At 40.7% G+C, this 18,583-nt stretch overlaps 1 protein-coding gene across 4 annotated transcripts in view; it reads right to left on the reverse strand.

Annotated features, from left to right (window-relative positions):
* Positions 1-18,583, reverse strand: part of DCLK1 (doublecortin like kinase 1) — a 311,215-nt gene that overhangs the window by 57,196 nt on the left and 235,436 nt on the right. For all 4 annotated transcript variants that reach the window (XM_075198997.1, XM_075198999.1, XM_075198998.1 and 1 more), the window contains 3 exons: positions 14,175-14,232; positions 11,505-11,624; positions 8,019-8,165 (listed from right to left, as the gene is read on the reverse strand). In XM_075198997.1, coding sequence (XP_075055098.1) covers positions 8,019-8,165; positions 11,505-11,624; positions 14,175-14,232 — 325 coding nt within the window. The remainder of the gene's footprint in view (positions 1-8,018; positions 8,166-11,504; positions 11,625-14,174; positions 14,233-18,583) is intronic.

An 18,583-nucleotide genomic window follows, 5' to 3' on the forward strand; every position in this document is an offset into this window, starting at 1 on the left:
AGCAATGTAACAAAGCAATGAGAAAGGCCAGTCGGATGCTTGGTTGCAGGCGCGGGCTGGGAGAGGCGTGGCCGGGGGGCACACAGGCGGCCGCCTTCCATGAAAAGGGATGCGGCCGCGTCATTGATGACGCGGCCGCATCCCCTGTCATGTGATGCGGCCGCCTGTGCACTGACGCGGCCGCATCTGATGTCATCAGATGCGGCCGCGGGGGAAAGCATAGTATTTTGCAGCCGGGGGGCGGCCGGCCGGCCTGCCTACCCCCGGCCCTAATAGCGGCCTGACCGAGCGGCCCGGGGGGGCGATGCCCCCCTGCCCCCCGGGCCAGCCCGCCCCTGCTTGGTTGTATAGGGAGAGGAATCAGTAGCAGAAAGAAAGAAGTAATACTGCCACTGTATCGGTCATTGGTACGGCCTCATCTAGAATACTGTGTTCAGTTCTGGAGGCCAAATCTCCAAAAGGATATAAATACATTAGAGACTGTTCAAAGAAGGGCAACTAAAATGGTGCATGGCCTACAGCACAAAACTTACCCGGAAAGACTAAAAGATCTTAATATGTATAGTTTGGAGCAGAGAAGGGAACGAGGGTACATGATAGAAACTTTGAAATGCATCAATGGGTTTAACACAGTACAGGAGGGAAACATTCTTCAAAGGAAGAGAAATAATAGAACACGAGGACATTCACTGACACTGGAGGGAAGTAGGTTCAGAGGAAATTTGAGGAAAAATTACTTCACAGAAAGAGTAGTGAATAAGAATAGTGAATCTGCTGCATACAGTATTGTCTGAGCTGACCCATTCTCATGTAACGAGTAAGAGCACTTATGCTTTACTTCAACCGGTCACCGCGGTAGCAACTGAGCTCTAAGAGTGGTGTCAAGTGGGTGGTTTGAATGCTGGCGCTTATCCAGCAAGAAGCGCTGGTGCTCATAGCGTTCAATCACTCTCATGACAGGTTGAAGCACAGGGAATATATTATTCATGTCACATGGGAGTGATTAAGCTTAGAAAATATGAATGGGAGCTTCTATTCTGCTTACGGTAAAAGAGAAAATTAATTTGTCCTCCACAAAAGGTCATTTATGAACCACAAAGCATGTCGGCCAGCACTACTACTGTTTTGGAACATCAATTTGCAGCTACATTCTGGGTTTATGGACAATGTGCATGGTGGAAATGGTACAAAGTTCTACAGTCACTACAATCTGTTTTCACTTTTGCACCAACATTTTCATTAATTTTAAGATTTAGATCTTTCTCCTAAAATACTACTTGGTCTTACTTATGTTGTAAATTAATCATTAGAGTGAGAGATTATTGGGTACTGTTTTTTTTTACTACCTGTATCATCGAAATGACCAAACAAGATCAGATTTTTAGATCTGATTGGAAATGGTGGACATTTGGTCTGCAAAGGATCACACAGCCATCACCTCAACAAATGACCAGAACACATGGGGTCCCAAGGTGTTCACTTTTAATTTCTTCAACAGACGCAGGTAACAATTTATATCATACAAAATCAATCACAGAAAAAAAAAGTACAAGGTCCACTTTTTCAAAACATATTCATGGGCGAGAACAGGGGTACAGAATGGTTCGGTGGGGTGGAACAGTGAGAGAGGAGTTCACAGAAATTTCATGGTTGCGAGTGAAGAGGGTTCTAAGTCAAAGTAGTTGTACAATGAAGGTAAGAGGAGGCCACACAAGGGAACGTTTTAAGAGTGGGAAGGGTGATTCCTATCTTCACTAAAAAGTCATAGAGCCCATACAAAGATCTGGCCAATCGTGAAGATAATATGTGATTTTTTTAATGTGCTCGACATGCCAGATGTGTATTGTGACTGCAGAGAGAGGTGATGGGTCTACCTGTTTCCAGTGGAAAACGATAGGTGATTTATCTGTGGTCAATATGAGTTTTGTAGAGTGTCTTCAAAGATTTTGGGGAGGGTAAGAAAGAAGGAATATCCACAGGTCTTTAAGAATTGGGGCTTCCATCGTAAAGTTCAGAGTTCTATGGATCTGGTCCCAAAATAAGGTTATCTTGGGGCAGACCAACAGGATGTGGAAGAAATTTCCCCTGTGGCCACAGTCGCTCCAACAGCTTGAATCAGTTGTAGGGAATATCTTACTTAACTTATCAGGGATATAATACCAATGATAGACTTTGAATGCAGTCTCTTTAATCAGTGTGGATATCGAGATTCATGGTGTACTCTCTCTGTTCTCCTGCTATGCCTCTTCTTCGGGTGGTGGACCAAAGTCTGATTCCCATTCTAACTCGTGTTTATGGTGGGGGTCAGGTGTGTGCCTAATAGTATACTGAAGATTGGGGAGATCATACTCTGTCCAAAGGGAAAGTATAGGCAAAGTTATTCTAATGGATTATTAGAATGAAAAGCATCTTGAATTGGGAGAGAGATGGCGAAGTGAGTAATTTGAAAATATTCAAAAAGGGAATTTTTGTTGGATGACATCTAACAATGCAGTCTAGCAATGCAAAGTTTTCTTCATCGGTAAGGTGGGCTATACACTTGATACATGAATTGGATCACCCCATAGAGAAACTTAGAGAATGTCCAGGAGGAAAATAAGGGTTATCGCATAAGGGTGTGATCAGGGAGATTGCAGTTAAGAGGCTAAATTTGGAAGAATATATGTCCTGCATCTTCAATGCAAATCTGAGGGGGTTGGCAGAAGAATAGAGTTAAGGGGCTAGATTTACTAAGCTGCGGGTTTGAAAAAGTGGGGATGTTGCCTATAGCAACAAATCAGATTCTAGCTTTCATTTATTTAGTACCTTCTACAAAATTACAGCTAGAATCTGATTGGTTGCTATAGGCAACATCCCCACTTTTTCAAACCCGCAGCTTAGTAAATCTAGCCCAAGGTGTTTATGGGCTTTGGGAAGTCCCCATAGGGAGGAGAGGAAAGTAAGAGCTAATGATTTGGTCTCCATGTCTACCCATGAAGTATTACCACTGGGAGCAAATGTCGCTGCTATTTATGCTAGGTGGGTAGCCCTCTAGTAACACTTGATAACTGTGAAGCCTTTGCCTCCGGCAAAAATTAATTTCTTGATGACTGATTGTTTGACTTTTGGGGGTTCCTGCTCCATATGAATTTAGAGAATGCCTTCTGCTCCTCAGCAAACACTGAAGGTGGGACAGCTATCGAGAGAGTTTGGAGGTAATAAAATAACTTATTAATTTTGATTGTTATGACCCTGCAAAGCCACAATATTATCAGGGGTTTTCCCGAAAGGCAATATCTTTAGTAATCTAGGAAATTCTCTTGGTAAAGGGACTCATAAGAAGAGGTTATGGAAATCCTAACATATTTGATTTTCTTGGGTTGCCATTTCAGATTCGAAGATGATGTAAAATGAGCATTATCCTGTGGGAAGATATGAAGTGTGAGGGCTTCCAATCTTGAATAGCTTATCTTGAGACTCTGCCATAACCATCAATAATTTTATACAGCATGGGGACACTAATTTGTGGTTGACTGAGGAGAATATCATCTGCAAAGTAGGATATCTTGTAGAATTTTTCACCTTCACTCCCTGGACATCTTAGGAATTTCTTAACAAGGCCGTGAGGGACTCTGTTACCAAGACAAACACCAAAGGCAACAGGGGGCTGTTTTTTGTTTCTGAAGTCAGATCTAGAGTTTAGTGACCGCTGACAAGAATTGAAGCTTGTATGGATACCAATTGCATCTCTTGGATGTTAAAAGATGGGTCAGTTCCTCTAATAAAATAAAACCAACTGGTGTAGACACTATTTACTGCTATAACTGGACGGTTCCAGTGGGTTTTATAAGCTCTTGAAACGATCTTTAGCAAAAATATTATGAATACATTCCTGGTGGATGATTTTCGTCTCAGGCATTTCTCAACATTAAAACATGCTGCAGGCTGAATCTATTAAAATCTCAGTCTGGAGAAAGATTGCCTAAGAAATAATGGATAAGCCGAGCTCTTTAGAGTTTGCTGTCCTTATTGTGTCTTACGCTATTAATGACTGCTGACATGAGTGCTACAGCTCTGCCATAAAACCTTGTATATATAACGAAATATATATATTTCAACTAGGAGAATGCAATATTGACACAATAATAATAAACCTTGTCCAAGTCCACATTATATCCAGTTTTCCATATCTGTAAAGATCACCCATAGTCTGTGGCAACTTTAAATAATCCTCACTGTATCGGGTCTATTTACTAAAGGGGGAAAAGAACTATCTGCACCATAAACTGGTGTTTTCACCAAAAATAAGGCTTCTATTTGCTGGCTCTGGCCTCCCTTACCTTGCTTTAATGCAATAGGCAAAGCAATCACATCTGTTTCCCATGGAGGAGGGAGACCACGTAGCGCAGACTGTTTGTCCTTCCTCCTATGATCTCAGATGTCCTGATGCTAGCCATTTGTGATCGCCATTCATTGTACAGAGCAGGTCATGTGATGTGGAGGAGGTCATGTGAGGAAAAGGAGGACATGGGATGTAGCAGTTGGCTGCTCTGAGCAAATAATTATGTCAAGTTCAGTCTGATTCTTCTGGTTCTCTGTTTTATGACCTGTTGAGCTTCACCTGTTGTTCCAGTTATCAGTAAGAGTTGGGACCATGGGTTAGGCTTGGGACATAAAGTGAAGAAAAGGACTGATGGGACATAAAGCAAGAAGGAGAAATGCTGCCTGAAGCCTTGGGGGGCAGCCTGTTGCCATCTATAGGATTTTGGTGCAGGTACTGTACTGTGATAAATCTCTCTCTATTCTGTGTGTCTTCTGCACCCTAACAATCCCTGTTGTAATAAGTTTCCAGCAAACCCGCAGGAATGTATAAGGACTGTTACAGTGGAAATTTGCTGTTGTGTTTGGTAGCTATGGATCTTTGGATCTGAACATGCTGCATCTTAGTCGTGGTCTCAGTCCTTGTCTTTGTTTAGCCTGTGAACCTCTTTGTATTAGTCTGTCTTGTGTATCTGTTTTCCTTGTCCTATTGTTTAATCTATGTCTTGTTCTGATTTTGCTGGTGCCTTCCCTTGCTTATCTATCCTGGTCCTGTCAGCCTCAGTTTGCCTTGCTGTAGTTTCAACGTTCCTCTTGCTACTCCAAGTCCTGAGGGCATCCGAGCAGCTGAGGGCAATCCAGAGGGCTGCTAATGGCCTAAAGGAACACTGTGACTGGGAACCCAGATCTCCAGTAATGGTTCGGTGACAGGTTCTTTCCCTTCTCTTATGTTATTCCTCAGTCTTATCTGATATATATTATTGTGTTTGTGTTTTGTTTATGTTTTCATTTTACTCCTGGTATTGACCAATGACTGTCTACCCACTTCAGTTTGGCCTTTAGATATATTACTATTTATCATGGACTCCTGACTCTGTACTATATAATTATTCTATTGTTATGAATCCTTTCTTTGGTGACTATATCTGTCTTACTATGTCCAGAAATCATAATCCCCTCTGTAAAATCTCCCTATCCATTTACGTTAGTGCCTGAAGTGGGATCCTTTTTTCCCTATGGCTGATCAGAGTTTCCTATGCTGTTCATTACATTTGCTTAGTCCATTTTAGAAAGCACAATAGCAAATATAGTTTTACAGAAGTTTAGTTAAGTATTGAGTGGTGTCTGTGCACATAACAATCAATCAGATTCCTGCTGCTGTTTTTTTAGTGCTGTTTTGAAAATAAAAGCTAATGCCTAATTGGTTGCACCACCTTGTTCATAAATGCCCACGATTATATTGTTATTATTTATTTATAAGGTGTGGAGATTCCGTAGCGCCGGATACAGAAGCAAGTAACAAATATACAAAGTAATACATGTAAGAGGCACAGATGAGTGTGAGTAATGCTATGGGGACTCACACAGAGTTCAGCAAAAGAGGTGATAGGAAAAATGAGGTAGCCAGTAGACAGATGTGGAACAATAGGTAGAGAGGACCCTGCCTGCGAGAGCTTACATTTTAGAGGGAGGGCTGGTGAGAAACAGTAGGACCAACTGGGAAAAGATGGAGATGGCAGGTGAGGAAGAGTAGGTGATGGATAGAATAGTTAGGAGGTGGTAGGACAGGTGAGCTTGAAACGGTGAGTATTGAATGAGCGTTTGAAGGACTAAAGGTTGGCAGAGAGTCGAGTGAGATGGGGTAGGGAGTTCCAAAGATTAGAGGCAGCACGGTAGAAGTCTTGGAGGCGAGCACGAGAGGAGATAATGAGAGGTGAATTGAGGTGGAGGTCAGAGGCAGGAGTGGCCGGGTAGGTATGTACTTTGAGGCAAGGTCAGAGATGTAAGGGGGAGAAGCATTGGTAAAAGCTTTGTAAGTGAGGGTAAGGAGCTTGAACTGAATTCTGAAATGGATGGGGAGCCAATGAAGGGATTTACGCAGAGCAAAAGCGGAAGAGGTGCAGTGGGAGAGGAAGATGAGCCTAGCTGCAGCTTTCTGTGAGGATTGAAGGTCAAAAATGTGAGAGTCAGGAAGGCCAGTGAGAAGGAGGTTGCAATAGTCGAGACAAGAAATGATGAGTTAATGGACCAGGATTTTGGTTGCTTCCTGAGAGAGGAAGGGACAGATTTTCATGTTGTTGCGGAGGAGGAAGTGGCAGGATTTGGTAAGGGGTGATATGAGGGGTAAAGCTGACGGCTAAGTCAAGGGTGACTCCAAGGCAGCAGTCTTTGGTGACAGGAGAAAGAGTGATGTTGTCAACCAAGAGGGAGTTATTGGGAGGGATAGCAACATTGGCAGGAGAAAAGATGATGACATCCAGGTAGTTACAGCAGAGAGGCAGCTAGATACCTGGGCTAGGTAGGTGGAAGAGAGGTCAGTCGAGAATAGATAGATTTGCGTGTCATCAACATAGAGGTGGTATTGAAGGCCAAATAATTAAATGAGTTCACTGTGAGAGGTGGTGTAGAGAGAGAGAACAGCAGAGGGCCAAGGACAGAGTCTTGTGGTACTCCAATAGAAAGCAGAAGTGGAGGGAGTCAGAAGCAGGCACGCTAAAAGAGCAGCCAGAGAGGTAGGAGGCAAACCAGGAGAGTGCTGTTTAGCGAAGACCTAGGAAGTTGAGGGTGGTGAGAAGAAGAGAATGAGCGACGGTATCAAAAGAAGCAGAGAGGTTGAGGCGTTCGAGAAGGGAGAACTGACCTTTGGACTTAGCTAAGAGTAAGTCATTTGTTACTTTAGTGAGGCAATTTCAGTTGAGTGAAGGGGTTGGAAGCCATACTGAAGAGGGTCAAAAAGAGATTGGGAAGAAAGAAAGTGGGTCAGATGATTGAAGATATATCATTCAAGAATTTTAGAAACAAAGGGCAGCAATAGATGGAGAATTAGGATGGGTAAAGGGAAGGTTTCTTAATAGGGAAGATGAGAGCAGGCTTGAAGGCCGAGGGGAAGATAGCAGTGGAGAGAGAGGTTAAAGAGATGAGCAAGGTGACAACAGGCATTGGAAGAGAGGGAGTGGAGGAACTTGGAGGGGACAGGATCGAGAGGACAGGTTGTAGAAGAAGATGAGGAGAGAAGAGACAGTAACAGGTGGGTATGAGCTAAGGGTGGAGAGTGAGTGATAGAGAGGACAGGTGGAGTAGGCAAGACTGACGAGAACAGATATCATTGTGGATAGAATTAATTTTGTTTTTGAATTAGGCGATGGATGAGGGAGAGGAGGTGGGGGAAGATACAGTAGAGAATGAATGGTAGCAAAGAGGCGTCGGGTTTTATTGGACAGAGAGGAGATGAGGGATGTGAAAGAAGTTTGTTTGGCACGAGAGAGGGCAGAATAGTAGGAAGAAAGGCATCCTTTAGTTTTACCTTAGGTCTACTAAAATCTGTAGTAGCCCTGATAATTATGTATTTATTAATACAACTAAAACATTTTATAGTTATATAACTGATGATTTATTTTTTTATAACAAATGTTTATATTCTCGAACACATAATAATAATTATCTCTTTACAATAGTTTTCACAATAACCTGCAATAACAAATTAAAAAAACACCACTTACCAACAGGTTTTCGGGTTTGATATCCCTATGCACAATGTTTAAGCTATGCAGATACTTGATGGCACTCATTAAGTTATATAACATCCCGTTAGCATCTCGCTCTGTGTATTTATTAGTAGAGGTAATAGCATCAAATAGATCTCCTCCCTGTAAAAAAAAACATAAATAAAAACAAATTTTAAAACACAATATGGTATTTGTTTTGTTTTTCTTTTTTATTTTTAGCAGTTCTATTTTATGCTAAAAGCACACACAATAATGGATGCCTTTGTGGCCCCATGATGGTTAATTTATAGGATTTGGTGATGTATTAATCACTCTTTCTGGCAACTTGATATTTTCAGGGGCCTCAGAAGTAACCCTTGGTCCAAGAAGGGGGCGCACATTCCCTTTGCGGATAAATGTTGTTATGAGATCCGAGCACCAGCATGAGATGTTCACATAAATCAAGCAGAAGGTTAAATTATGGCTGGCTAGTCTAGCTGATCTGAGAAGACGTCACGCATGAAATCATGGGCCAACCTATTGCAGAGACTATGTGAATGCATTGCACATACACTGTTACAATAGAATAATTAGGAAGAGGACCACAGAGGAGACCGTGGTCTGAGATAATTATTTGCCAGGACACAACAATCGATATATATGGAGGTGCCTATAGGAGAGAATATTTTGCTTGCTATTGAAGCGCCTGTTTGGATAATGTTGCTATTCCTGTAATGAATTCACCCCTAGCTAGTGTATAACAAATCACATTAAGGTTTGTGAACTAACCACAGAATATGCAAACACAGAGCTCACTTAGTTGTGTGCACACGTGTCTATTTCCCCATCTATATTGTACTCTGACTTAATAGTCTCACACACAGTGAGCAGCCTTGTGCCTCATTCTTCTAGAATGTCAGTGTATTGTATGTCAGTAACCATTAGATCTTCCAAAAGGTATTTTAATGATCTACCAATTCCAGATTTAGTAACTTTGACTTCAAAAGGCAACGTCACTGTGCCTCGGTATGTTTGTAAGGTTAGGGCGTGATAGATTGAGCAGAAAGAGGGGGATAGAACAGAGATGCTTGAGACCATTTGCAAGAGACAGGATGAAAGTGTAAGTCCAGAAATATGATATTGTGTGGATCTGTGCCTGATTAAGTCCCGAGGCATTGCATATGTAGGTTCTCTGTCAATTTGTAAAGCTCTCCTAATATTTGATATGGCTGGGAAGTTTTAAGAGGATGAAAAATGAAATAGGTTAATGAATATTATTTTGTGAATACAGTGATAGGTAGCCGCTAGGAAAATAGAAGCATCATTTGAAATTGTCCCTAAATTGCTTAACACTGATTAGTACCACCTGTAGAGAACATATGTAATACTGAATGTACCCACTAGATGTCAGCAATTCTCACTGAGTTACAGTTATGAGCATACACCAATATGCGACTCTCCAGCTCCTAAGCAACTAATAACCCAACTTTGTCAACTACAAAGCAGAGTATTCTGAGACTTGTAGTTCCACAACAACTGGAGAGCTAGAGACAACTCTACTAAACACAAATACTTCCAGCATGAAACTGGCTTAGAAAATAGAATTGAGTCTTGCTTTCAAGTAGCAGATTATGTCGTAACATTGGCTCACAGTAGTTGCTTTATATAAGGTGGCACAAATTGTAACTAGTAAAAGATATAAACTGAAAATGCAAAAACATGATGTCTTAAAGCAAGTAGGTAAAAAAAACAACACATAAAAAGTGCACAGAAAATAAGCAGCATGAATATATGTTCTGTATGGAGACATTAGTCTATTACATGCATTAAGGTCAATGAAAAATTGCTCTAATTATATACACAGATCATGGTGTAACACTGATCTGTCCGAGGGATACAGTCAGGGGGATCTATCTTGCTGCTTACCCAAAGGGGTATATTCACTAAACTGTGGGTTTGAAGATGTTGCCTATTGTAACCAATCAGACTCTTGCTGTCATTTTGTAGAATGTTCTAAATAAATGTTAACTAGAATCTGATTGGTTGCTATAGGCAACATCTCTACTTTTTCAAACCTGCAGTGTAGTAAATATACCCCTAAATGTTTTTCATTTACCTTTCTTTATTCCTTCTTTATATTAATAAAAATTGAATGCACTGTCTTGTGCCCCTTTTCTGTTCTTCTTTATAATGTCACAGATTCTGTTATTAGATTTTAATTTGACAAAATAGCTTTAAATGCCAGAAAAAATAATCGCATTTATGACTAGAATAGTTGCCATTTAACTCTACAGCCCCTTTATATCATATACAATTTTCAATGAATAGTGTTATACATTTACCATTTTAGTTTTTGCATTAAAATTCAAGTGAATGTATAGTGCAGAACGTTACCTGCACCAAGCTTTCTGAATTCAGACATAATTGAAAGGTAGCCCCAGGTAGCCATTTTGTTTTCTGAGCCTAGATTTCAGATTACGTGGGGACTATAGAAACTCTACTATGATCAAGACATTCATTTATACAACCTAAAGCACATGAAAAATGTCAATCAATAGTAAGAAAACAGGTTCTAGCTGTAATATGTTTGTGTAGATTTGAAAGTAAATGTCCAAATAATTGCTATGGTTTAAAGCATCTTTTTTTCCTGGATCCTGTTTCAGTAGATGATTAGTGAAAATTGTGGGTAAGTGGTAATATTTCATTCCTATTTGTATGGCTGAAATACTAAATTGTAAAACTTATGCACAAACTGATAAGCTTAGTTCAGAACTAGGAACAAGGAACAAGGTTGCAAGTAGGTCATTTTTGAAGGAACAGGAAAATGCATGCCACAAACACTCTGGGCCTGATTTATTAAGGAAAATAAAGCAAAAAAAGGAGTAATTTTGCACCTTAGCAAAACCATGTTGCATTGGAGTGGAGGTAAATTTAAAATGTGAGGACATATTTATAGTTGGGGTAGGGCATGTCCTAGATCAACTTTAAACTTCAGTGTAAAATCTATAATTGTATTTGTGCGCTACATGAAAAAACAGCCAGTATTTTCCTAATGTGCAAAATAATAAACTAATTTGCACCCCTTGCATTGCAACATTGTTTGTCTAGGAGCAAAGTTACTCCTATTCTGCTTTTCTTTCCTTAATGAATCAGGCCCACTGACAGTATGTGATTGATATCATTGCATCTGCATTTAGGGGAGGGCTGGCAAATTTTAGGCAAGGAAAGACTCGACTCAGCAGCTTATTAGGAGTATTTTCAAGGAACAAAAATGCTGCTGGCCCAGTGACCCAGCCCAAGGTAGCCCACTATGGGACCCCCCACGGCGGGGGAAGGGGGGCTGCCCCACTGCCTCAGACAGCCCAGACATACCCAGTCTGCATTGTCTTCTGCTCTATGTCACTATTACATGGCCCTTACAGCTCTCATACAGATGACCATTCTTAAATAATTTGCTTGAATGCAGGTTGCACTAAAAATGAAAACATTTGCTCTACTGACCTTTACTAGTTCCATCACAAGGTACAGCTCACTCGGCATGTCCATCTCCTCAATGAGTAGGACAATATTGGGGTGTTTTACTCTTCTCAGAATGGAGACCTCATTTTGGATCATATGTTCCTATGCAAGAGTAAAAGAACAAATACATGCATAAATCAAAGCAATACAAGAGGATGTCACCTATTAAAAACACTACACCCCCCTTTACTTGTCACCCAGTAGAGTGTCCACATTGTAGTGCACCCAACAGGCTAGATATGATGAGGCAGCGGTACTGTCCCTCCGCTGCTCCCGCCCTCCTGTTTGTCCACTCAGCCAACAAGTTGCCATTTAACTCTTTTACGTCAAAAACATTTTGGATAAAGGTCACTATTAATTTGACATTTTAGTTTTTGCATTGAGACTCATTGGAATGTAATTGCAGAACAATTTTACCTCAAAGATCCCCGGCAGCCGATTTTACCTCAAAGATCTGAGCCCACCTTTCTGACAATATAGCCTAATCAATTTGAAATGGTAAATGATGCACCTTGGCACATTTTTTCCTCCCTTAAAACTTGCATGTAAGACAAACAGGAAAAGTAGACATCCTCCAGATCCCGGCTGAGCTTAATGACGCGATTCATGTCTGCAGTCCCAACCCCCGCTATGTGATACAGTGAATACCGACATTTCATAGCAAAGGCCATGGTGTCGGGATGGTGTCACCATGCCCCATCCTGCACATGTCACCTGACCTCCCCTGCGGGATCCCCCTGGAGGGGAGGTTATAAAAGTTGGCAAGTATGACACATCTTTAATCCCCCATAGCAACCAATCAGATATTTGCTTTCATTAATCTAACTTGCACCAGCCTGTTGAAAGGTGATATATCATTGGTGGCTAGGAGAGATATCAAATATGTGGTATTTGCTTCAGGTAATTAAATAATGGTTTACATATTATCCCAATAAGGTTTGCATAACTGTATAATAAGTTTTGGTTTGCTGAAGTGGCTATAGAAAGACAACACAATCTTCTATCGTAGCTCACCAACAATCACTAATATTGGAACTAAAAGAGTTAATATTGCATGGTTTATATGATTGCAACTATGGAGGTCCAGTTTAAAACTCATAATTATTCTCAATTCTCTAATTACATTTCCAGTCCCCTGACTTCAGTGCTGCTCATTATAAAAGCAGATTTCTTGTTCCCGGCTGTACGAGGATAATGTAGTGTCCTGTTCTGACAGCACCAGCAGTAGATGACTCATTAACTCTCACTCCAGGAAAATGAAAACGTTTTTTGAGTTTCGCAGTTTTGCAGACAATGGGACATCTGATTTCAAATATAGCGACTTATCCAGATAAATGCTTGCATGATATATGTGTATAGCATTATATACACAATAATATACGCAGTATTCAGATTTTAAATGTTCAGTTCCATGTGCTAAAAAGAGAGGACTAAGCAGCGCTATATCATACTTAATATGATGCTTTTTAAAGTATAGTAGTATAGTCATTGCAAAAACTATATAAAATGAACACAAGAATAAAACTTCAATTTGATTTCCCTCATAGTTTGCTGCATGGTGACTCAGGAAGGGTTTAAATGTGACACCCTGAGGTAGACTTGTTGCTGCACAGGCTAGGGACCCACCTACAGGAGATGACGTTGGCAGGTGAGTTTATCCCAATAGCTTAAAGTGCACAAAAAGTACCGTATTTCCCCATGTATATGACACTCCACTGTATAGGACGCACCTATATAAATCATGTGAAAAAATTGAGGATAAACATTATCCTCAATTTTTTCACAGAGTAATTGTGCAGCATATACAGAGGAGAGACAACGCTGTAGTCAATTCTGCCTTACCCTGTCAGATGCTTCCTCTGTCCGGTAAAGTCTTCTTTCTTCTGTCCGTCTGATCCTGATGCTGGAAAGCCACTAAAGGTCCTCTTCGCGCTGACCGGATGTCCTTTCAGGACCTTGACAAGGTCCTGATTGGAAAAACACCAAATGCAGAAACCGGCAGTGTGTGTTCCAACTGTGGTTCACACACCACATCCGGTCATCGGGGAGAGGGCGGTAAGCATCTTTCCAGGATCAGGATCAGAAGGACAGAAGAAAGAAGACGTTACCGGACAGAGGAATCATCTGACAGGGTAAGTGCTACTACCCCTGTATAAGACGCACCCAGTTTTTAGACCCAAAATTTTGGGGAAAAAGGTGCGTCTTATACATGGGGAAATACGGTATGTATATGCTGACACATAATGATTTATATATTGTTAGTTTCAGAGCACCGTGAATTGCACTGCAGTGCATTAATACCCATTGCCTTCTTATAAAGATTATCCATACACATCAATATCAACAGTGCTACCAGTAAGCTGTGTATCAATAGACAACAGCAGGTTGTGAGAAAATGTTCACCCCGATAATACAATTCCTTGGCATTAACATACTATAATTCACTTTATTTCAGATTAAATAAGGTAAGTGTCCCAAGTTTAGACCACAGAAAGGCACAAACTAATTTGTTTTAATTGCTATAATGCTGTTCCCTTTTCTCATTTGATGTTTAATAATACAAATAATTTTGTGTTGTATTGTTGGCTTTCTTAAATATTTCAAATTAACTTAATGGAATTTAACATATTGATTTTGCCATGAAATACTCACTTTCCCTCGGCATTTGCTTTTGTTGATGATTTTCAGTGCATATTCTCTTCCAGTTGACCTATGAATGTAAAAATATAGAATTGAACAACTTTTTGGTATTACTGGCATTCTATACCAAGGCTGGAAATGAGTATTTGGTGCCTATAGGCCGTTCACAAATTCACAGTTTGTGTCTCCATAGTGGACATACTTACTATAGTGCCCTTGTGACGAGTGTGCCACAGGGGGCGTAATCACTGATCTCCTACACATTTATCCTATAGTGTGACAGAGTTATAGTAACAGTCATTTAACAGTCATACCAGTGTTAGGTCCATATGGGTCAAGTGATTACAGATGTCCTGCCATATGGCATACATTGCATCAGTTGCATATCATTCTCCAGCCTTACACTGACCAAATACAGTGCAATAAGATCATGGACAAACTGCAGAGATCTGGCCATTCAGACCCCACACATAGGAGCAGGATCATACCGTGGAGACTCTACACTTCCATCTAATTGTGTGTTAGTCAGTGACCTCAAAACACGTCAATGGAGGCCATCAGCTGACCTGAGCCCTTACATAACAACCCTGAATAGAGTAAATTAGACTGTGATCTGTCAGGATTGGGCCAAAGACTAATTAGCAGACCAAATTTGCATGTGGTCACCATAACAAATAATTAAAGTGCCAAATGTCTCAATGATGTCACTGGTTGGAAGTAAATTGCAGACTTCACTGTCATAAATATTGGTTCAGCCCACAACATATTTCCTCTTCTGGATGTAGACGATGGATAACATTAATTAAACATGAGTTAAAAGTCTGGATTTTGGGCTACTACTTGGATTTATGTTAGAGCTTAAGATCTGAGTAATTAGAACTAGCAATAGAAATTAAAAGATGGTTACAGGTTGTCAAGTTGATACAAAACACATCCATCAATTTCATCTTCTTCTACATTCCAAGGGGCCAATTCAATCCTCAGGGATGAGCCGCAGAGCATCACTGCGAGGTTCGGCTGCGCTCATGTACGGGTACTTCGGTGCCTTAACAACGCTGGTTTCTCTGCACACCTCTGTGGGTGAAGAGGAATCTGTGGCGTGGCTGCCGAGTGCCTTTGTAATCATTCCAGAGGCCACTGCGCAGCACATTGCGGAGAACTGAGTCGGCCAATGCTGTATTTTTTTTATTCAACCCATGATCTATTTATATTACCAGACTCCAACAACTCGTACAATATTTTTTTCTCAAAAAGAGACAAATCCCCTTTTAAGCACTCCAAGAACCTGAGATTCAGGTCCCACCTAGATTTGAACACTCGTACATATAATTGTTGGTCACTCTGCCCTGGTAGGTTCTAGATTAATGGCTATTTTTATTAAATTAACTAAAATGCCCCTTTTGCCGAAGCATCAAACAGCTCTGGATATGTTCCACACTGCTTCCACCATTGACGTTAAGGGAATGTTGAGCAGTGCATGTCCTAATTCTACACAGTACATATAGTACTGTACACTGTTGACTTTATATTTGTTGTGCAATATTTATTCAATTAGAATAGACTAAAATTAATGATCGCCAGTTTTTGAGCATTTTACATATAATTGTTATCTTATGTCTTGTTCTCAGAGTCTCTTATAAAGTACAGATCTTTCCCAGCTGTGTCCATACTTTATACAACTCTTATTCCAAACTACATTGTAAGAGTGTCTACACCTCCCAGCTGCTCCTCATTGTTGTTCATTAATCATCATACAATAGAACCCCACGAAAAAAGGGGAAATTGCAGCTCTTGAAACCTTCATATATCAATTCTTTCTTAGCATTATTATTATTATGACTCATTAATGCAAAGCAGCCTCAGCACCATTAATTACTAGTCTAAAATTAAACTCAGGCTCTCCTTGAACTGATTCATAAGTATAGCACAGAGTAACTTATACTTCGTTCCCAGTTGCTCTCTGCCTTTCTGCTATACATTATATTCGTGTGAGCGCAGTGACATTATACTTACCCCAGTTCTTCTATCATCTACCTTTTTCCACTATTCATCATGTGTATTGTATTTTTCGAACATAAAAATATACTTTTTGCTGGTCAATCCCCAAAATTATGGATTTATTTATTAGAAGCGGTGTTTAACCTAAACATTAAGACACAAAGCTGAGTTGTTCTACTACTTAGGTTTGGTTGATTGATAGGATATATTTTTGTATTGTTTACAAAACTTATTGCTTGCTACTATTGTTTTATTATTATTTTGTGCAAGGGTCTCTTTTTATTTTAGCTGTGTTTATTGAAATGAAGCGGGTTCTCAAAAATAATATAAATACCAGCCAAAAAGCTCATGGTGGCACAGTGGTCAGCATCTCTGCCTCACAGCACTGGGGTCATGAGTTCGACTCCAAACAATGGTCTTATTTGTGTGGAGTTTGTATGTTCTCCCCGTGATTGCGTGGGTTTTCTCCGGGTGCTCCAGTTAATTGGCTGCTGGCAAAATGAACCCGTGTGTGTGTGTGTGTTAGGGAATTTAGACTGTAAGCTCTAATGGCACAGGGACTGATATAAATGGCAAATATTATCTGTACCTGGTGCCGCTATATAAATAAATAAATGATGATGATGATGATAATCCTCTGCTATAAAAGACGACCATTCTGCACGGTGGCTTAGTGGTTAGCACTTCTGCCTCACAGCACTGGGGTCATGAGTTCAATTCCCGACCATGGTCTTATCTGTGTGGAGTTTGTATGTTCTCCCCGTGTTTGTGTTGTTTTCCTCCGGGTGCTCTGGTTTCCTCCCACACTCCAAAAACATACTGGTAGGTTAATTGGCTGCTAACAAATTGACCCTAGTCTGTGTGTCTGTCTGTGTGTGTGTATGTTAGGGAATTTAGACTGTAAGCCCCAATGGGGTAGGAACTGATGTGAGTTCTCTGTACAGCGCTGCGGAATCAGTGGCGATATATAAATAAATGGTAATAATAATAATAATAATAATAATAATAATTCTGGAGTGTGACCACCGTCTGAGATGTAAATCAGAGCTATTATTCTAGTGTGGGTGATACCATTGGAAAAAAAAGCAGGGGTGACTGCAGGAAATGTGCAGTTTGGATATTCATGCTTCTACCTCTAGATAACTCCTGATATAATGGAACCATTCAACGTATTTCAAAATCTGCACTGAATCTGCATCACATTTTTACTTCACAAACTGAAAAGTACTTCATAAAAATAAAAGTACTTTTGTACTATAATATCTGCTTACGGAGTGTGGCACACAGCATTATACAGAAATATGAGCTGCTCTCCTTGTTATGCCAAAGTGGAAAGTTCGTTTTAGTTCCTCTTTGCTATGTATGTTCTTGGGGGATAGCAGTAGCTCCCTCTCGTGCTGCTTCAGGAGTCTCCTGTGATCGAACTACATTTTAATTTCCTAACTGATCAGACTGCACAGCTTCAGCCTGTTCAGTGGTATATTACAGCCCTGGAGGTGATTCTTCTGAAAGAAATCGTTCGCACCCACACATGCTCCCGAAGGGTTTCTTGTGTATTACTTACACTCTCCTTCCAGCTGAGTAGCAGGTATAACAGGGATTTACTCACACTACACAGTGTAAATAACTGTACAGTTATCTGAGGTCAGATAGTCATTCTGGAACTGATAATAATAATAATAAGCTCACAACATATTACTGATTTATAGAACAGTTAAATCTACAGCAGTGTCTCTTAACATATGTAGGGCAGATTTAAAGGGTACTTCAGAGTGTTACATTTAAAGGGGCTGTCAATCTGAAAATGCTACTATATCCTACTTGTGGCCTATACATAATATAGTAGTACTCATGTCCCCTGTACCTCACAAAACCCCTCATGACCTACTACCTCATAATACTGTATCTGCTGATGTCAGGACGACTGGCAAATTTTAGCTGGGGCGGGAGGGGAGCAAGACTCAGCTCAGCAGCCTATTAGGGACATTTTAAGGAAAAAAAATGTAGGTGGCCCTGTGACCCAACCCAATGCAACCCTCTATGACCCAGACCGGGGGGGCAAATGCCCCCCTGCCCCCTAGCCCAGCCTGCCCCTGGCTGATGTTGTGTGGGAGCCTAGCAGACCACTCTAAGCAAACCAGATTTAGCGCACGACCCTCCAGTGGTGGGTAGGGATTGGGGAATTTGGACGTTTTGCTGCATATCATGCCCTGATGCATCATTACACCCAAAATCCAGCAATTCTCAGGAATACGTGTTATGGAAGCCCCCGTCCTGCCCTCTTAACTACAGATTTCAGGAGAACTACCCAAAATTCAGGAGTCTCCCGGACATTCACAGACAGTAGGTAAGTATGAATCAAACTTACATTTGAAGGTGACCTAATACTGTCAAGTTACATTCATACGAGGTGACATTGCATT

The sequence above is a fragment of the Mixophyes fleayi genome, chromosome 2 (assembly GCF_038048845.1).
Source record: "Mixophyes fleayi isolate aMixFle1 chromosome 2, aMixFle1.hap1, whole genome shotgun sequence".
In the NCBI taxonomy this organism is placed as follows: domain Eukaryota; kingdom Metazoa; phylum Chordata; class Amphibia; order Anura; family Limnodynastidae; genus Mixophyes; species Mixophyes fleayi.